General features: G+C 56.6%; 1 protein-coding gene across 1 annotated transcript; it reads left to right on the top strand.

Moving 5' to 3' along the window:
- The first annotated feature begins 1,446 nt into the window (after positions 1-1,446).
- TGME49_214600 (hypothetical protein) lies at positions 1,447-19,959 on the top strand. Its single transcript, XM_018779656.1, has 13 exons — positions 1,447-2,341; positions 2,713-8,151; positions 8,591-9,890; positions 10,205-10,693; positions 11,175-12,701; positions 12,930-13,009; positions 13,837-14,485; positions 14,956-15,725; positions 16,364-16,460; positions 17,059-17,934; positions 18,265-18,513; positions 18,708-18,860; positions 19,474-19,959. The coding sequence occupies exons 1-13, from the start codon at positions 1,896-1,898 to the stop codon at positions 19,588-19,590; spliced, it is 12,192 nt and encodes a 4,063-aa protein (XP_018635727.1). The 5' UTR covers positions 1,447-1,895; the 3' UTR covers positions 19,591-19,959.
- The last annotated feature ends 537 nt before the right edge of the window (positions 19,960-20,496 follow it).

Below are 20,496 nucleotides of genomic sequence, written 5' to 3'. Positions count from 1 at the left end.
GGCGTGTGTGTTTCACCGCTGCAACTCGCTTCACCGCGAAGCGGCTACAGGCGCCGAGATCCGAAGACAGCGATACCTCCAGTCCTTTCTAAGTGGTGAAGGCATTCACTCAAAGGGCAGTGAAGCATTGCCGAGGTTGGAGTTCACTCGAGCAAAGCTGAGGTCGAATCCGCAGTTTTTCGCAAAGGAATGCAAACAAATCAGCGAAAATGCCATAAACAAGCCCTGAACACTCTCGTCGAGTCCACAAATGTTTAGATACATTGATACATCTATCACACATCTGTATGATAAATATATAAATTCAGATATATATATATATATGTATATACATCTGCTAATTGTCTGTAATATATATATATATATATAATTCAGACAATTTTGTATGTTTATATTCGTTTGGCGGTATAACGTTGGTACACTGGGACGGGCAAGTGAGGCTCGTTCTCCGTGACAGCCGCTTTTTCTGTTAGACTGGCAAGGACAGGGAGAGCGAGGAGAAAGCGTGAAGAGAGTGGTGGGCTCTCCTCTTCCGGGCCATCACGTTCTTTTCAGGCGCCCCCATGTCGATGGGTTTCACCGATCTCGGCTCCGGTTCAGAGGGAGAAAGCGGCAAGAGTCCTGAACGTTTTTTCGACCAGGCAGTGCCGAATGCACACGAAGTGTGTGTATCACCGTTCTTAGTCTGCTGAGATCCGTGGTACAGCGCTGTTCTTCCCTCATGTTTGCGGTGCTTTCTGTGAATTTTTTGGTTTCTCTTGCCACGCAAAGAGCTGGAAAGACGCCTCCCGGGACATACACCTATCTTTGAAACTAAATAGATTTCCATAGACGATCCAAAGCTTCATCGAAGGGATAAGGTTAGATTTGTCTCCATTCGCCGTGGCAATGTTGCCTGTGCCGAAGTTGAGACAGGACGTTCTGTCTCCTCTCTCACTTGTCTCTTCAACGTAGGTCTTCAAGATCCTTCGTTTTAAATCCCCCGCGCGAAGAAAAGCATGCTCTTCGCAGCTTTCTCTGTGGCTCCTTTCCTCTCTGGATCTCATGACGTCAGTCTGAAAGAGGCGCCAAGGCAGTTACCTTTTGCGCAGTACGGGAGAAACCTGGACAGTTTCTAGAGTCGACTTCGCGTCGTCTCAACCCAGCGTTGCAGCCTCGTTTCGACATGGCGACACAGGCCAGATGCACCGTTTGCGCAGAACCGTCTGTGTCGACGCATGGATAAATAGCCGGGGAAAAGCAGAGATTTCTCGCGACAGTAGTGAAGTGTCGCTTCAACGAAAATTCGGATTCCTGGTTTTCTTCAAGAAAAAACGTCACTCTTTCTCGTTCCCGCTGAACCCAGATGCGTGCACACACACAGTCCACGTCGCGCATGCACTGCCTCTTGTGTAGACCCGGCCGTCGCTTTTTTGCAGCTGCCCTGAAGGAAGGAAATCGGCATGTCTGGCGTGAGTGAAAGTGCGACTGAAAGACCTTCGTAAGTCTTTTCCTTCATCTGAACTGCTTCGCTCCCTTTCATCTTTCCTCCTCGTTGTCCTCCCCCTGTCAAGTGCGAATGGAGAGGCCGCTCGCCGTCTACCGCACCCACTAGTGGCAGACTGGAAAAGACCTCTTTCGATCAAGTATTTACGTTGCACATCTGTTTCTGTTTTTTCGATCATCTCTTGATTTCGGCTTTCTTCGTCTCTGTTTTCTTCCTCGTTTCGCCTCTCCGTCCGCCTGTGTCCGCTACGGCTGCGGCTCCCTTTTCCTCAGAAGGCTTCGCAGCCCCCAACCGGGGAAGATGAAAACGCTTCGCCCAGAGTCTCTTTGAGGGTTCGCTTCTCTCGAGTCCCTCTTTTCCACAATTATTTCCGCGTCTCTTCTTCTTCCTCTCTCTCCTCGTCGCAGAAATGGCCTCGTCGTTCCTCGCCTCGCCCAGCCTCATCGGCGGGGTAGCAGTCCCTTCGCTGGGCACCTTCCCTTCTCCAGATCTGTCTCCTTGTCTTTCTCCTTCTCTCGGTGTCTCGATTTCTCCTGCGTCCCCAGAAGAGACGCACACGAACAAAAGTGCGAAAGGCTGCAGCGTGCGGCTCACTGCCGGCGCCGAGCCGGTGCATGCAGCCCCAAGCCATGATTCTCACGCGACCGCCTCTGTCTCCTTTCTCTCCAGCGACACAGGCCCTCTCGCTGTTCCCGACCAAAAAGAGGACGCGCTGCCCGCGAAGAGACAACCTGTCTCCTTGAAAAAGGGAGACAACGGAGAGGCGCCGAGAGCCGAAGAAAGGGAGCAGATGATCGAAGGTGTGTGGCTCGCGCGAGGGATCGATGTCCCAAACTTGAATGCACATCTCACCTGGTAAGACAGAGTCAAAAACTCTGTACACTCACCAGCATCTGTAGCCCCTTTTCTGATAAATAGATGCCTATCTCGCTTATCTTCCTATCTACAAATGTCTATCTAGCTGTCTCTCTCTCTCTCTCTCTATATATATATATATATATATATATGTAGGTATATATATATATATATATGCATGTATGAACCCTTGGATTGTTGTGTATGAAGGGAGCTGTCTTCTGGCGCATCTCGTGTGTCTTTGAATTTGTTTTCTTTCAGTCACTGCCGTGTCTCTTTGCTCCTGCACGTCGCGTTGTCGCTCCCCGAAAAAGGACTCTCTCGATGCATGCAGTGCCGCCTCGCGTCTTCGCCTTTGTCTTGCGTCTCAGTTTCCTTCGCGCCTCGGCCCTTGAAGTCTTCAACACCTCGCCCTCTGCACAGATTCTGCCGGGGCGTAGGCGCCGCGCGCCGGCTCGCAGTCTCGGCGGGGAGCCGAGCGTCTCGTGCGAGACATCCCGAAGTAGCTGTCAACAGTCGTCTGAGTCGCCGGTCGCTTCCCCGGCGTTTCCGCTCCTCTTTAAACTCCCCCTGGACGCGCCGCTGGCGTCGAGAACTCTTTTCGATGCAGCGGTCGCTCGGCCTTCTTCTGGCGAGGCCTGTTGCCTCTCCTCTCACTTTTGTGCCTCGTCTCTCGGCGCGTCTGCTATCCTTCACGGGCGCCGCTTCACTGCATGCGCGAGTCACGCTTCACGGCGAAGCCTCGCAGGCCAGGAGAAGAACGCTTTCTCAGTCTTTCGACCTCCCTCGTCTGACAGGGCCTCGGTGCATGCTTCGTGGGCGACGCGCTTTCTAGTTCGCTTTCCGTCTCTCTGTCGTCGGCGAAGGCAGGCCAGCAGTCGCGCGACCGCTCTCGGTTCGGTGCGGAAGTCGATAGACAAGCATGGAAACATGGAGAAGCGAGGAACCGTGTGCGCCGGAAACTGTCTGGGCAGTGGCGTGAACGACCCGCGAGAGGCGGGACAAACTCGAGAGGCGAAAGAGGCTGCGGGGCTTGGGGCGGAGGCGATTGTCGTCATTGCGTTCGTGACCGCTGACAGGTATCTTCACCATGTCCGCCTTCGCCTCCAGAGCGCGGGAGGGACCGGGAACGAAAGGCGAAGCCCCTGCGGCCCGGCAGCCGGCGGAGAGGTCACAGTCGCGACGGAGATGGAGAGAGGCGCTCCCATTCTCTCCGTTGAGCTTCTGGGCGTGTGGACGTTATCTCTAGATGTAGAACTGGGTCTCAGCCGCAACGACGCTTCTTGCGTCCAGGGCGGTGGAGCCATCACGCCGGTGGGGCGCGACGCCGCTCGGAGAAGACAAGGGGAAAGAGAGCGAGGCCAGACGCATTCAGATCTCGTTGCCAACAGCTACCTTCTCGTCGTTGACGAGAAATCGCTGCTTCTCTCACTGCCTCGCCTAGGTCGCTGGGGTGTCGTCGTGGTCGGCGCATGCAGCGAGCCGGGCGGCGTTGGCGACGCCCACGAAGGCTCTCTGGGGGCGAGGCGCGAAAGCCGGAAGCGACCGCGGGAGAATCCGGATGTTCAGAATGTCACGAGGTCCTGTGTGGAGACAGGCGTCCCTTCTGAAAATTCTGGAAAACGATGTCTGGATCTGAGGTTTGCAGACGGCAGAGAAGAGGGGCACCGCGAAGCGGACTGCGAAGGCTGTTCCCCAACCACAGGAGCAGCTTCAGGCGACATCCAAGATTCACAAGAAGCCGAGAGCTCGGTCAGCAAGCAAGCGGTCTGGTTTCCAGCGCCCTTCTCGGTTCCTTTGCCCCTCGCTTCACACGGCTGTTCGCGTGAGAAAGGCTCCTTCAGCCTCCTGGCGCCCCTTCGTGGGTTTCCGCTTTTCGCATCTTCACCTTGCAGCGCAAGAGATGAAGACTCCGAGAGGCACAGACAGACATCCCAGCTCGGAGGTCTCCCCTTTGCTTCGGGGGAAGGTCCCGCGCGAACCGTCGAAGAAAGCCAACGAATTTGGGCGCGAGCGGCCTTCGTCGCTAGGCTGTCTCCTGGTGGCGACTTCGGGGGGTGGCTCGGCAGCGACTGTCTCACCCAGCTTCAAGGAAGAGGAAAGGAGGAGACAGGCATATGGCGCTTCTTTCGGAGACGACCTGGGAAGAGAAAGTCTCCGAATTCCATTTCTTCTGTGGGGGACGCCTCTGGGCCTTGGCCCACCGCGGCGCCTCCGGTTCGCTCCAGCCTCTTCGTGGTGACGTGTGGACCTGCCGGGTCCCCAGCGGACGGGGACGAGGCGCAAGAGAAGAAGCGAGAGGAAAGAAGAGACAGGCGCGGAGAGGATTGGAAGGAGCGACGGGAGAGCGACGAGAGGAAAGACTCCGAGAGGCAACAGCCTGGTTCAGAGGTTGGGGAAGTCGATGGCGCCGCAGCGCCTTCGTTGTCGACTGCACGCGCGTCGTTTGAAGAAACGGATGAAGAAGGAGACTCGGCATTCGCCTCCGCTTCCAACCACCTTGCGGAAGTCTGTGTCTGGCACATAGGCGCATCTTGTAGACTGGACGTTTCCGGTACAAACCCAGGTCTCCCCTCACTGCCTCAGGCTTCGTCTGTGGCGCCTTCCGCCTTCTCCTCCTTCTCGCTCCTGGCGCGACATGTCTTCAGTCTCGCCCCTTCGGAAGTCGAGGGGCGCTCTTCGCTCCCCGGCCAGAACAGGAAAAAGGCCTCAGACCCAGCGGCTCCGCACCGGTCCCCAGAAACGCCCAGCCGCCTCGCGCCTCTTGGGCGGTCGCCTCCGGACTCGCCTTTCCCGGTGGAGATACTTTTGGTTGCAGAGAACGGCTGGCCGCGAGACGCTAAGGCAGGCCGACGAAGATCAGAAGGCAGGTCCTGGGTCGTAGTAGTCGACAAACTGGGGCGATGCCACCTGCTCGAGTGGCGCCTGTGGGGCCTGCGCCGCGCCTGGGAGGCTCCAGAGGGGCATGGAGAAGGAGACAGCGACGGAGCAACATTCGAGTCTGAGGCGTATCTCGGGGGGTGCGGCGCATGCAGCGACAGTGGGGCTGGGTGTGCGCTCACCTACGTCGAGTGCATTTCCTTTTCTCAAGACAAACGAGATCCCGAGAGGCCGGAAGCAACGCAGGTTCGCCCCGACGCCGCAGGCGCTACGCTGGCGGGGAGAAGGCCTCCCAACGGAGCTCATCAGATGTTCTCTGTCGTTAAAAGCCAACAGTCACAGGGGCAGTGGTTGCTCACTGATACTCACCTCTGGCGACTGCCGTGGAGCAGCGGTGAAGGTGAGGATCGTCGTGATCAGGACTTTGAGGAAGTCACCTCCCGCGATAGAGAAGGAGATTACGCGCATGCATTTCCCCTTCCGTCTTCTGCACCATGGCGAACGAACGCGTTCCCTCCTCTGGCGTCCTTCCGCATCCCTCTCGCGCGGACACCGGCGGTGGCCAGCGATTTCTGGAACCCCGAGAGTTGCCGCGCCCGCTTAGACCAGGTGCGCGTGTCTCTGCGGTCGCTCCGAACGCGCTATGTCGCTCTTCTCTCGTCTTCAGGACCAAGCCGGAAGGCAAGCGAGACGGTTGGCGCTCGGTGGCGGGCCGCGGCTGTTCTGCTCGATTGGGTGTCGAGAGCTTTGGAGCCTTCTAGTCCGCCGAGGGGATCTGATTGTTCCCCGTCTTCTCTCTGTCAGTTCTTGCTGGTTGCGGAACACAACGACTCCGACCAAGCTCGCTGTAGCCGGGTGCCTTCCCCGTCTCAAGCCCAAGGGCCGAGCCTGTCGCCTGTGTCCTTGAAGCGGCTTCTGTGGGCTGTGACGTTCCTCACAGTTCAGAGAGCTCAGGCGCGGGCTTCGCGCCAGGCGTCGGAACCGTGTACGCCTGCTCATGCTCCTTGTTCCGCTTCTCGTTCCGTGTCTCCCCAGATGAGAGAAGAGAAGGAGACAGTCCCCTCTTCTCTCGCGGATCCGCTTCTGGCGGCCGCCACAGCGAGCACTATGCTGTGTCGATGGCTGGCTCAAAGGCTGGAGGCGTGCACGGCGGCTGGTTGTTGGGGCGCCGGCGCATGCAGGGGGCCGGGCCAGGGTCAAAAGGCCCACTGGTCGGAGGCCGCGGACTCGGGGCGCACCGAGGCAAGAGGCGTTTTTCTCGGCGCTTCCCTGGTCTGGTGGAAGGAGGTCGAGAGAGAGAAGGCGATTCTCGACAGCCGACACGAAGCCGACGAGGACGGCAGAGGTGCATGCAAGAAACTTGGAGAGGACCAGGGTGGGGTGCGATCCACAGCCTTGCGTTCAGACGACGCGTACATGCCCTGTGCGCTTCCGATGGTTCTCTCGTATTCTGCGCTTCCCGCCTTCGTTCGTCAAACCTCGTCCGCGCACTCTGGGCCTGCGCCTGCGCTTCTCTCGCCCCTAGGCCCCCTCGCCAGTTCTCTGTCTCTGCTGCGTCCGGCCGCGTCGTTCCCGGAGTCGCTGCTTCTCCAGCTGGCCTCCCTGGCGCGTGCTGTTCGCGAGGAAGTGTACGCGCTTGGGCTCGAGTGTGTCGAAGGCCGAGACGAAAAGGAAGAAGAATCGGGAGAAGGAGACGAAGGCGAAACCGCGAAGGACCCGGAGGGTGAAGACGGGGATGGAGTGGAAGCCCGATGCCCCATAGATGAAGCAACACTCGCTGAGTTGTTTTTCTCCCTGCATGAGCAGCCTGAGCAGTGGCCAATCTCCAGGTTGAGCAGGAAGCGCGTCGCGCGTCGGTCGTCATCCCCATCGCGCGGTCGCGCCACGGAGCGGCCAACGCGGTCGCGGACTTGGAAGGGCGATCTGCATGCGCCGAAAAGAGTCAGCGATGACCCACAGAGTGCAGGAGATGTGGGCAAGGACACCGAGGCTCTCCCAAGGCGCAACCGGCTGAGATTGCCTGCGGCCTTCGATGGTTCGGTGAGAGAAGAAGGGGAGAGGATCCTCTGTGAATTCGTCGACTCGGCAGCGATCCAAGAAGCTCGTCGATTTCTCTTTCCGATGGAAGCCGCAAAAGAGGCAGACACGCGAGACGGAGAGGAGACAGGAGACTGCGGCCTGGGCGGGACAGTCGGGCATCGTGGAGAGAGCGCAACACCACGACAGACTGAGCTGGTCTTGGAATCTCCCCATCTGCCTGCCCTCCAGCGATTTTTCCTCCGGTGCATGCAGAGCGAGAAGGGAGGAAACGCGCGTTGCCGACGCGACGCGACTGCGTCACTCCCCAGAAGTCTTCTTGTCCTTCGCAAGGACTCTGAGGCGACTTCGTGTCTGCATACCTGGGGGGGTACCGAGGGCGTTTGGACCAGAGGCTTGCGCCTAGGAGGCGGACAAGGCCGCGGGCGACGGCCACAGGACCCGCGAAACGAAGGCGGTGAGATCGAACGAACAATTGAAAGTCTCCTTCTCCTCTCGCCGTCGCCTTCCTGGCGAATTCTGCTCGCCGGGTGTCTCCAACTCGAGGCTGCTCGCTCTCTCTCTTTCGCCGCCGAGAGCGAAGGAGATGGTCAAAAGAGAGAAACGGAAAGAGGGGAAGAAGAACGTGGAGAGGGCGACAGCGCGGCCACACACGACGAACGGGGTGTTGAGGGAAGCTGGACTTCCAGAGACATTGAAGACCTTCTACGACGCGCTCTGGGCAGGGGAAACGAAGGGACGAGTCGCGAGACCAGGCAGACGAATGACGCAGAGGCAGGCGAGACAAAGCGAATAAAAAGCAGAAGAGAGGGAGACGGCGAGACGCGAGTTTCTGCCTTCAAGTGCTGCGCCTCAGTTGCTTCTGCGCTTCGCGTCCTCAAATCCGATACAAGGTAAAAATAAGACTCGAGGCGTCGGAAACCCACACCGCACTCGATACGTCTCCAGCATCTTCCCCTGATACTCAAATATATAGTAAACATAGAAAATAATCGTGACACATGCCTCCAACTCGTTGTAAATACATAGATGTATATATATATATATATATATACAGAACAGTATGTGTATGTGCCGCGGCAGTCACGATGGGTATCTGCGCTGTTGTGTGTGGGCGCGAAGCATGCGTTGTCGCTTCCAAGCAGATTGCCTTTTGGTTTCGACTTTGGTGGACACTGGCGGTTGTTTTCCTTGTCTCTTCTTCTGACTTCAGTGTCGTGAACGTGGTTTGTGGTCCGCGACTCTTTAATGTCTTTCCTGCCTGTGTTCTTCGTCAGCGAGACCCTTCACACTCTGTTGGGTTGTTGGGTTTGTGTGCCTTGTGCGTTCCAGTCTGTTCCACTTCCCTTCCGCGCCAGCTGAGAAGCAGATTTCCCTCGACTTTTTCCTTGTCTTTTCGCGTCGCGTGCATCGCCTGGTGGACCGCCTGCTCTCGCCGCTTCTGCGTCCTTCTCCTCGCGCCTTTGCGGAGTTTGGCGATTCGCTGTGGGCCTCGGTGTCGAGCACGCAACTGTCCCTCCCGGCGCTTTGTCTGTGCTGTCGGAGTAAAAATGACGGGGAACGCGTTTGCGAGGCCTCACAGAGACACGCGTGTAGGGGGCTGCAGGCGTTCCATCGAGCGGCTGCGATGCACATTTTCGCCTTTTCTTCCTCGCTCTCGCCTGGAGGCGAACGCGGGTCGGCTTCGCCAGGCCGCGGGGCCTCTCCGGGGGCCTCTCTCGACGCTTGCCTGTCTCTCCTGCCTTTCGCGAACGCCCGTGACAACGGCTGCATACGTCCGAGACAAGAATACGGAACAGAACGACTGCATGCAGGCCTCGCGCCGGGACGTCCTGGGGAACACTGCCGTTCCTTCGGACAAGACGAGCTGTTGTCTCCGAGTGTGGAGTTCGGTCGAGACATCGTCAAGACTGGCCAGGCGTGTACGGAAAGGAGCAAAGAGGAAACTTCTTCTCTGGTTTCCCGCCTACGCGTTCGCGTGGTGAGTCCGGCTCTTGACAATGCCGTCCTCGGTTCGTACTTTCTTCTCGCCGCTCTCGCCGCCAGCACGGACTGGGCCCTCGCGGCGGTTCAGAGTTCTTCTGCGAATCGCCTCGAAGCCTGTGTAGGCGCGTTCGGAGAGCCAAGAGACTGGCACAGTCTTTCGGACGCTTCGATGGATGCCGGTTGCTTGCGGGCGTCCTCCTGGGATCTCCAGTTCCATTCCGGCGGCGCATGCAGTCCCGTGGCCGTCGGCCCGGGGCGGAGACAGGCCTCCAGCCCCCACCCCGCTCTCGAGCGAAAAAACGCCTTTTCTCTGGAGGCGGATCCCCGAGCTTGGAACGTGGCTCTGCGGGACAGTTCTCGCCCTTCGTCGCCTGTCTCCGGTGTCTCCGTGCCAGGAGGCGGCGTCGGGCCCCGGCAACCGTTGCAGGCCAGCGCGGCGCCCAACGGTGCCGACGGAGACACCCGCGACCGCGCTGGAGACGATGAGCCAAGTCGGTGGAGCCCCAGCGGCGCTTCGCCCAGCGGCGCCTTTCCTCCCAGTTCGCCCTGTTCGTCCTCGGTTGCATGCACGTCAGAGACGTCACCCCGCGCTGGAGCCGCGGCAGTCCAGTCTCTGCAGGCGCTTCAAACCACCATCGATGGCTTAGTAGGCGTTTCTTCTGATCTCCTTTTCTGATCTCTTGAGGGCCTTTTCGCTGTTCATGTTCCGTCCGGACTTCTTCCCAGAGTGTGCAACACCGTCTTGATTGTTTCTGTGGATTTCAAGTTGCCTTCAATATCTTGTGTTCTGTAGCGTTCCTGATTCCAACTGAAGAGACCGTTCGACATGCTACAGTGCGCGTCGTCGAGTCGTTTTCTCCTGTTGGCTTGTTCGCCTTCTCTGTTCCCTGCCTGTGCACTGAGAAGCTTCTTCCGACAACCGTCTCCCTTCTGGAGTGTTCCCCCTTCCCTGGTCTGCAGCTCCACTTCTACGCGGGATTGGTTTCTGCGTTTCGTCTGCTGGCTCCGGCGAAGTCGCCTTCTGCACTCTCCTACGCCTTTTCCTCGCTCGGGCCTGCGCCAGGGTCGCGCCTCGGTTCTTCCTCACGCGCTGCTCGCATCTCCCCATCCGCCGTTCCGTCCGCTGCCTCCTCTGGGGCGTCTCCGCTCTTGCTTCTGGATGCATGGCGTGACGCCCATGAGAAGGCTCTCAGGACTGCGGGGAGGCGGCGAGAGAGAAAGGACGAGACTACGAGAGGCCGAGAGAAGTGCGACCAGGACGGGGCTGGAGACAAGAACGCGCGCAACTCAGACGTCTCAGGGCGGACACCTTCTGCAGCTGAGGACAAGAAGAAAGCTGCATGCACTCCTTGCGCAAATACACTGGAGGCATCTTCGTCGTTTCTCGCCTTCTTCCTCCAATCGCTTTGCCAGCAGACCTCGCCGTCCAGGCTCCTTGCGAAAGCTGAGGTAAATGCGTTTTCCTCTTGTGGCTTCTTGAGTCCTCCTCGTTTCTCCAACTTTGCATTTTTACCGAAGGCTGCCTCGCGTCGCTGCTGACTTGCCTGGTCCCGCCTGGCTCAGGTGCTCGTTCTGTTTCCAACTTTGTTCTTGTCTCTCTTGGTCTTGCCTTTCGAGGTCTGCGTACTGCATGCATCGCAAGCATCGCATGCAGCGATGCTTGCGTGGTGATTGTCTGGCGCCGAGAGAACCCCCTGGGTCCTCTTCCTGGGCAAGAGATGGAGGCCAGGATCGAGTTGTCCTTGTTCCGAATCTTCTCTGTGTCTTCTTTTTAGCATTTCTTCTCTCGCCGTCTCGCTGCCTGCTTCGGTGTGTTCGTCTTGTCTTTGCTCTCGCGTTTGCTCTTCACTTTTGCTTCTGTTTCTTCCGGTGCATCCTCGTGTTTCTGCGTTTTCTCAACTCTTCTTCCGTTTTTCCTTCTTTCCTTCAGGCCTCTGAAATCCTCTCGTCTGTGCTCGCGCGATCCCCTCTCGCTGAGCACCGCGTGGCGGCGCATGCCTTGCAGATTTGGGCCCTGGTGGCGAGCGTATCTCTCTTCGCCTCATCGCTCTCTTCTTCATCGCTCTCTTCTTCATCGCTCTCTTCTTCATCGGTCTCTTCTTCTTTGCTTTCTTCTTCTTTGCCTTCTTCTTCTTTGCTTTCTTCTCCGGCTTTCTTTCTTCTCCTGCGGCGTGCAACGGCTGAGGTTCATCGCCATGTGGTGGGCGCTGTGGTGGAGACCACGCGGAGTTTTTCGCTCCTCCAGAAAAGGGCGTCGCACCTCTCTATCGCCTCTGCTGCCGCGGCGGCGAAGTCGTCTCTCCTTCGGCCTTTCTTGGCGGTCCTGTCTGCCGAGTCGGACGAGTACACAACGCAAGAAGAGCGCTTTCTAGCGAGGTGCTGTGTGGATATTTTGAAGCATGGAGAGACACGACACTCTTCAGGTGAAGACGACAGATTTCTCGTCAAGAGTCTGGAAACGTTGCTCTTTCTGAGTTTCGGTCGGTACCTCAACATGACATTCCCCTTCTTCTCGACGCCTTCTCTCGCCCTGCCGCCCACAGCCTCACTTCCGCCTTTGCTTCTCCCTTCCCAGTTCCTCAAACCCAGTGGACCCGGCGCACCCAACTGCCCTCTCTCTGCTTCTTCTCCCTCTCCTGCGCGCTCTGGTTCTCTCTTTCCTTGTCTTCTTGAGTTCGTGACACAATGTGAGGCATGCGCTCGCGCTGGTCTTTCCTCGGCGCGGTGTTCGTTGTCTCTCAGAGCGTCGCTTTTCGAATCTGCGGCGCGGTCAGCTGCAGAGGCTTCTGAGGCCATTTGTCTCCCCCGCCCTGTCTCCTTGTTCTCGCCGTTCTCTTCGCGAGAGCCGGCGCCGGCTCTTGCCGCTGTGGGGCGCGTGGGGAAGGCCTCCGCGGCTGTAGAGGGCGAAGTGTGGAGGAAGTTGTTTCTCTCCTACGTCTCCTGTGGTCAGCTTCTTGGCGCCCTCGAGATCTTGCCGCGCTTGTCGCCGGAGAGCGAACAAGAGAACGGAGTGTTGGCGATCCTCGCCTTCGTCATTCGAGCGCGCCTCCGACGAAGCGGGCACCCGAGGGGGGGCGAGGCGGAGGGCGAGGGCAATCCAGAAGACGAGGAAGTCGGAGGTTTAGAAGCGATGTCCAGAAGTGGATTATACGCGAAGCGAGGGGAGGCAGTGCACGTAAAGAGCGAAGGGAAAACGGAGTTTTCCTTTGGGCCAGATGAGTGGACAATTGCGACTCGAGAGGAAGCTGGACGAACGGAGAGGGGTCGGCCGCAGTGTCATGGATCTGCTGTCTCCTTCATTCAGAGGAAAGCAGAGGAAGACGCCCTCGCCAACTTCTCTTTGGAATCGCTCAGACGCGCGTGCTCGAAGCGCCTTAGCCTCTTCATCGACCAGATTCTCTTCAGAGCTGCTCTGGCGATGCATGCAGCCGCGGGCCCCGCCAGGGAGGCATACGAAGTAGGTTCCGAGCCAGACTGCGAGTTGATGAGCTGGACTCGTTTTGGTGGTTTCGAACGCGAAACAAGTTGTGGTGCACAGCGAAGGAATGCGTGCCGAAACCAGCCACTGCGGTGTGTGTTTTGATGTCGGATGCGTTCCTGAAACCTCGTTTCACACGCTGCGCGAAGGTTCGGTCCGCTCCGGGTCTCACTCAAAAGAGGCCGTCTCGTCTTTTCTCTTTCGCAGGTGCTGAAACAAGATTTTTTGGTATCGTCTCGCCTCGAAGAAGCGGCGCGTCTCGCCTTCCTCCACGCGGCTTCCATTCGGTAGGTTTGTCGCCTGTGCTTTCTCTGTTGGGTTGAATTAACCATTCTTTGCACTCATCGGCATCACCTGTTAGAAGCGACTTTGTATTCCCGACAGACCGACAGTGGAGCGAAAGCTACCGAAGTGGAGACCATGGCGCTTCTACACTTGCCACCGCTTTCCCCATCCCAACAGAAACTTCACAATCCTAAGTCGACAGCGTATCAACTCGATACAACAGCGCAAGTTCGCCGCATTTGTAGGTCAGAAAACGCAGACAAACTGCATCTGTCGCCTCCGCGGGGATGTGAACCGGTCTGGTACACTCCTAAGGAAGCCAACAACCCATGCGGCGCAAGACGCATGACAGACGAAAGCCTGTGGAGATGCCTTTTCGTTCTGCTCACTCCTCACTGGTGAGGCCTCTCTTGCCTCTCACGCCTACATAGTCTTCGCGTCGATCGAAAATCCAGTTCTTGACATCCGCCCCTAGCTGAGAGAAAGGGGAGATCGCGTGCAGTCGGCCTTGCAGTCGCTGTTTCACGTAAATGTGTGTGTCTCCTCTGTCTTGCCGAAAATCCTGCAAACAGCGCAGTCCGAAAGGCAAATACACACGTGCATATCTCTGTGCATGCGCTCACCTCAGTCGGTGCAGCATCTTCCTTGAACGACTCGGCAGGCACTGTAGATAGCGTGAAAGCTTTTTTGGTTACCACGAACAGAGAGTCGTGTATTGAATTGTCTTCGCTGCGGTGCTGAAAGTAAGTCCTTCCGAATGTGGAGCCTCTTGTGCACTCTCTGTATGGTCATGTTTGCATGCACTTCTTCTTTGGTTTTTTCTTTGCAGAGCGTCGTGCTTCACCGCCTCGGCGTCCTCCCAGCAGACCCCGTGCTCGTCTCCGCCTTCTCAGTCTCCTTCCATCCACCTTTCTCGTCTGTGTGGAGGCGGAGAGACTCCGCCCTTTAGCACAGTTTTTACGTATCTCTGTGGGGACGGTATGCCGCCGCCTGTGGGGCTTGCGGGTCTCTCGCTACACTCGCGCCTTCCCAACCCTGAGGCTCGCGAGGCCGGAAGAGCCTGTCTCCGGTCGGCTGTCTCCCGTTCCTCTGCATGCACCTGGGCGCAGAGAGAGGAAACTGGAGAGATCGACTTTCCTTCGTGGGTCCTTTCGGGCCTAGGCGAGCTGCAGCGGCTCATGGCGACAGGCGCCGAGGAGGGCGGAGACACCGAGGGCCGAGAGAGCGAAGAGACAGAAGACACTCTGCGGGCAGACAGGTTGATGTGGGGTGTGCGACCGTGTAAAGTCGACGCCGGCGAGACAGCGAGACGGGGGAGAGAAAGTGAAGGGGGGAGAGGAGAGAAGAAGACAAGGCGCGACAGAGAGCACAACGACGAGGGCGGAGATGAGACAGAAAACGAAGGCGAAGGATCAGAAGAAAACTCGCTAACGCAGCAGCATGCTCGGTTGTCGGTTCTTGCCGGGCGCTTCCTCCGAGTAAGCGAAAAGGGAGGGTCTGAGACGAACAAGCTGGTGGGCCTTGTGGTGTTTGAACTCGTCGTTGTCTCTTCGTTGTTCGCAGTGTGACTTTTCTGTCTCCAATTTTTCGTTTTCTTGTTCTTCTCGCTGCTGTTGTTCGTGGCATTTCGTATAGGTTCGTTCTCTTTTCTCTCTTGCCTTCCTTTGTGTCACATTTCGAATGTTTTCTTTTCTCCAACTCCCCTTTCTTCCTCGTTTCCCTCGTAGTCTGCATTCTCACTTTTTCCGTGCGTCTTGCCATTCTGGCGGTCGGCGGCCCCGCAGGCAAATCCTGGAACTGGTGAGTTTTGTGTTGTTCCTTGTCATCGCAGTTTTCAATCGCCGCTTTCTGCATCTATTTCTGTATTCACCAGTTTCCGTTGCGTATCTCCACCGGCGTCCACGCGGTTCGTTGCTCATCTCGTCTCCTTTCTTGTGTGTGCCTGCAGGCCTGCTTGTTGACGGGGCGAGAGGCGTTCTCTCAGCCGCCGTTTTCCCCACAGTTGTCTCTTCCAAGCGTGAAGCCGCGACATCCGCGAAACGTACTCCCCGCGCAGAAGTCAGTGAATCGTGGACTTTCGGTAGGTCTCTCTTCCCGCGCCAAGGCCTTTGTTCCCGAGCCGTCTCCCACAGTGGCTCTGGAGGCAGTGCTGGAGGACCTCACCTTGTGCAGCAACTTGCTGTGTTGCTTGTCGTCTCCGCTCCTCTTTCTTCCTCCCGGGCCTCCCGGTCTTCCGCTCCCGCTCTTCTCGCCTTCGCCGTCGCTGCAGACGAACTCGGTAGGCGCCGTCTGTGTCCTGGTCTCGCCGCCTAACCGGCAAGAAGGCCTCGAGGGCAAAGACGAAGAAGAAGCCGCGACAGAGGTCGGCGAGACCATGAGCCCAGAGGGCGTCTTGGATCAGTTGGCCTCGACAGTTCGCGACCCGTGGCTCTCCGCACCGCCGTCGCCTTTGTCTTGCTCGTCGCCAAGTTCGTTTTTCTCTGCTGATCCCTCGTCCCCGGCAGCGGTGCATGCGCGTCGCTTCACGCGGGCAGGACAGGAAACAGGCACACAGGTCGACTTGGAAAACGAGGAACTTCACTCTTCAAGAGAGACCCACCTCGCTCCCGCCACCCTCTTAGTCGATGACGACGGAGTCGGTGATGCTGAGAGTCGAGCGAAGGTTCAGGCGCATGCACTCCCCCTGAGTTTCCTAAATAAACTCGTGGAAGTCACAAGGTACGAAAGCCGCTTGCGCATTCTTGGATGGGTCTGTGGCACCGTCCCAGTCGAAGGGAAATCGCCAACGTCGAACCGCAGTTTTCATCTCCGTCAGTTGGTGGCGGTAGCAAGTTGAAAGTTGAAATACCACTGCAGAACTGAGTGGCTGTCTTTCTCCTCGTACTTGAAATCACTTGCCCAAATGGAGTCGGCAGTTGTGAATAAACCTTCGCATGATGCGTCCACCTGTGGAGCTTCCTCTGTACATTTCGATCTATGTATATATTTATATGTGTATATAATTATATACATATACATATATACATATATATATATATAAAGATATATTTACGTGTGCGTATAGATACATATACATATATAGATAGATATGCACCGTGTTGTTTATGATTTTTGTAGACTGCCACTCCCACTGGACTTCTTACGCGAGCTCAGAGTGTTGGTTAGTCACTTGCTAAGACACCAAGGCTCGGCTCTGTGCCAGTTTGTTGTTTCAGTTGTCTTGCCGAACCGTTTATGTAGAGATTCTGTTCGTATGTTGAGTGCACATGTCCGCAAACGTGAGTCGAGCTCAGGTGGTCGGCGCCTTCGAGGCCTTTCAGGGTCTTATCTCTTCTCTCTGTCTTCTCTCTATGCAGAGGTCGTTCGGTTCTTCTTTCACAAGGTACAGACGCAGCAGAGGTCTGCAGTCGGCACCCATGGACCCTCGACGCCGCAGAAGTCGTTGCACACTTGGTGAGTCAAAACAAGAAGGACGAAGACGGAACCGACGAAGGACAGAAGAGGAAGAAGAGGGAAGCACCGAGGGATCGAGCTGTTGTGCAGGCCGCTCTCGATTCCCTGGCTGAGGTTGTTAACCAGTTGTCTGGAGACCGTCGGACGGAAAGGAACGTTTTTGTTTGAGTTTTCTGTTCGTGGAAGACACTCTGAGGAACGACTTGTCTGCACCTGTCCCTCTTCACTTTCTTTTCTCTCTCACGGTCCTGTTGGAGTCGACTCGCATCGCACATATGTCCGTTCTTTTCGTTTCGTCCTCTCTCTTCTTGATCGTTTGCTCTGTAGGGTTGCCTTCACCTCTTTCTTCTGCGTGCCGTGTGTGCCTCCTTTCGCTTCTTTTGCTTTTCCACTTCGCCTCGTGTGGCAGCGCCACCTTGATCGTTTTTTCTTCTCGCCTTCGCCTCTCGTCTCTAGTTCCCCATTTCTTCTTCTCTCCCTCGTGCCTCCTATCTTACACATATTTGAGTCTCCTGTCTCCTCGCCCGCGACGTCCTCTGCTTCCCCTCTCTACGACCATGTTTTCTCTCTCGCCTTTCTGCGTCCTCGACTCTTTCAGGGATTCGCAGGACGTCTCGCGGACGCGGTTGAACTCGCAGGGCATCTCGACCTGGATCTTCTATTGCCCTTTCTCTCCTTCGTGAGCTTCATTCTCCGGACCTACGTCATTGTGGTCGACCCGCCTGCACCAGCGGTGCCCTTCGCTTCCGTCGCTCCTGAATCTTCTCTCTTCTCATCCGCGCCTCTTGCCAAGCCGCGCACCGGTGCTCTCTTCGTTCCTTCGGCCGGCGAATCATCTCTCGCACTGGCCAAGAACAGATTTCACCCAGCCTCTCGGTCAGTGGCCTCGCTGCTCGCCGCGCATGCAGCCGAGGAGCGGCAACGAGAAGGAAGGAAAGCCAGGGAGAAGAAGGCCGCGGCGGAGCGTGTGGGGGCGCGAGCCGCCCGCGGCGCAAGCCCCGAGATCGACGCAGCCTGGCGGAAGTTCGGGAGAGGCTCTGGATTCCAACTGGACCTGCGAGCATGCGCCCAAGAAGCGAAGGACGGAGACGAGGAAGACGACGCTCGAAGAGGCGCCTTCACCTGCTGGGTACAACTCGTGAAACAGCTGAATCTGCGGCTTCTTCGCGTCGATCCCGAGACTCGCTCCCACCCGTGGTTGCCGTCGGCGAGAAGAAGCGAAACTTATGCAGAAGCGAACGACGCGCGCGGCTTTTCTGGAGATTCTGCGAGTTTGTCGGGGGGGTGCGACGCCGACAGACCTCTGGACACTGCCACTCCCGGCATCCTCGTGCAAAACGCCCTCAGAATCACCGGTGGAAAGCCGGCGGAAAAAATCAAGGAGGAAGGCGCCGCCCGGCGCCTACACGCGGCCCTCCTGAACGAGCTACAGACGGTCGCCAGGCAATTCCCTTACGCCGTTCCTTCGTTTGTCGTACGTCTTTTGCGCATCCATTCTGTCTGCGTCTGTTGTGTCATTCGGTCAGTGCTCTGATGACTTTCTCCTTAGTCTTCACGACTGCGGTCCTGTTGTCGCCCTGGATCTCCGTGCTGTCCTGACACACTTGCGCCGCTTGCCTGCTCGTCTTAGGGTGCGTCGTTTTTTTTTGCACTGCAGCTGTCTCTGCCGTCGTCGGGGTATGCTTTCTCTTAAAAAACAATGGACGGCATGTGGAGACTCGAATTGCATGCTTCAAGCAACACACCGAGAACTGCCTGTAAAGGCTGTTCTTGCCTGCTCTTCCTTTGCCCTCTCTTTTTGCAGTTTGATTATCTGCGTGCCGCCTCCCTTCCCAGCGACCCCGTGGAGGCCCTAGGCCAGCTTCTCAGAGACGGCAGACTCGGGGACGCATGCAACCTCGTTAAGCATCACTCACGTTTTCAACTAAAATCTTCTTTCTCTTTGGCATCGGAAGGAAGCCTGACAGACTGGCTCGCGTCGCTGCCGCCCACAGAGCGGTCGGCCGCTTTCCGCATGACTTTCTTGGCTCTCGGCTTCCCTCTCGTTCTTCAGGTGAGAATTCGAGATTCTTCTCCCCGGTCGCTTCCTTTTCTCGTCCGGCAAGCGTTGTTTCTTTCGTCCTCTGTTTATTTTGCTTCCTGTACGTGTACCACTTCTCTAGCGAAATTCGTTTGTCTCTTGTTACTTGCCGATAGCAGGGGCTTGTATCTGTCGACTCGTTGCACTGCTTCTCGTTTTTCTTCCAGCTGCATGCGCGTCTCGAAGATCTCGTCTGCTCGCCTCGTACAAGCCAGTGCAGTGTGTCTAACCAGCAAGCACAGCGAAGAGAAGAAGACGAAAGAGAGACGGCAGTGAGGCTCCTGCAAGACGTCGGCCGGATTCTGGCGGACTATCAAAAGGTGAGTTTTGAGTTTTCGCGTCTTTCGAAAGCCGTGGACCTGAACAGTCGTCTCTCAGCGTTGTGCGACGCATGGGAAGAGACCGCATGATCCCCAGTAGTGGACTTCACTGTATTCCGATTTGCTCGCGGGACTGCGGGTCTTTCGGTCGATCAGTGTACGTCTTGTCAAATGGACGTTGACACCTGAACGGCGAGTACCCAAGTGAATGGCATTATCTTTGTTCGCCGTGAACGCAAACGTTGACTTTTCCCCTGCGGAACTTGCAGACACCGTGGACCTGTAAATCACAGTTTGCTTGTGCAGATCTGGTGCTGAAGTGGCATCCGTTCTCTTGACGGGCGATGGACATGTCTTGCAAAGGCGCAGTGTTTTCCCGCAGCAAGTCGAGGTCTTCGGCTCGTCGCTATCTGCAAACTCCCCACAACTGAGTGACATGTTTACGATCTGCATCTTCGCTTTCAGACTCTCTCCCTCATAATTTGCGCCAACGTTTCTCCCTCGATCCCCCCATAGTCTCGGACAGCCTGCCGACTTGCCTTTCTCGCATCTAGTCTCTGTATTATGCATCTGACATGCCTGAGGTTTCCACATGTCCTGTTCGTTTTCCTAGGCTTCTCGAATGGTTGACTACGACGCGGCCTCTCTCACTGCGCTGGCTCTGCGCCCTCCGCCGTCATTCTCCTGTTCTTGCTCGTCTGCACTGTCCACGTCCTCGCGCGTTGTTTGATCTTAAAAGGCGGCTTTGTGCCCTCTTGTAGATCATGCGTTCAACGTCTCGGTCTTGTTTCGTTCGAGTCTTCTTTGTCTTAATGGGTTTGCCACTGAGTCGGTGTTTCACGTATCGGGATTTGTGCGTCTTTGTTTAAGGCCCCCCCCCTTGCCGTAGAAGTTTGCTTTTTCTGTCGCGTCGCCGCTGGCGGGGGTGCTCCACTGTTGTCCCCCATCTTCATGGCATTTTGTGTATATCTTGTCGTCCTTCGTGAAAAACGGTTGTCTTCGGTGTTTCAGACGTGGTTTCGCGTTTTGTTTTTCCGTTGCACTTTTTCCTTTTGGGGGCGATGGTCTTCGCTGTTCGCCTTCGTTCTTTGTGCGCTGCATGCTTTTCAAAAAGAATTTCTGAAATGTTTGCTTCTTTCGAAGCAACTCCCCCTTGCTTCGCGCGTCTTCCCCAGATTTCAGAGAGTCCCAAATTCCTGCGGTTACGCGTAGATCTGCTCAACGCATGATCGGTCCTTCGATATAAGTAGAAGACTAACGCAAGCGCAGCGAAGATGATACACCAAATATACAGAAGATACAGTTTTCACTTTTACAAGATTCTAGAGAGGTGCGTGCAACCAGGAAGTTAAATGAGGATGTGTGGGTTTATTCAGCTGGACACAGTCAGTCCTGATCGTCATTTTCAGTCTTGGCTTGGCGAGGTACTATGCTGGTGACCTAAATCATGATTCTTACTCCTAACGTGGTTTAGACCTTGAAGCTCTTTGTTTACCGGCACAGCAAGAGAACACTACTACGCACATGCGAGTATAGGTACTATGACGTTTCTGTTTTTTCGAGTTGCGTTGTCGCAGCGTTCTTTTTTGTCACGATCACCTTGGTCATTTTTGCATGAAACTCGTCTTCAGGGTCC

This window comes from Toxoplasma gondii, chromosome X, assembly GCF_000006565.2.
Source record: "Toxoplasma gondii ME49 chromosome X, whole genome shotgun sequence".
Classification (NCBI taxonomy): Eukaryota; Apicomplexa; class Conoidasida; order Eucoccidiorida; family Sarcocystidae; genus Toxoplasma; species Toxoplasma gondii.
Note: the sequence above shows the minus strand (reverse complement) of the source record. Positions and strands in the feature narration are given on the sequence as shown.

Coding starts and splice junctions, on each gene's coding strand:
- TGME49_214600 (XM_018779656.1), top strand. CDS start 1,896: ATGGCCTCGTCGTTCCTCGCCTCGCCCAGCCTCATCGGCGGGGTAGCA. Junction 9,891..10,204: donor AAACCACCATCGATGGCTTA/GTAGGCGTTTCT, acceptor CCTGGTCTGCAG/CTCCACTTCTACGCGGGATT. Junction 17,935..18,264: donor ACGCCGTTCCTTCGTTTGTC/GTACGTCTTTTG, acceptor CTCTTTTTGCAG/TTTGATTATCTGCGTGCCGC.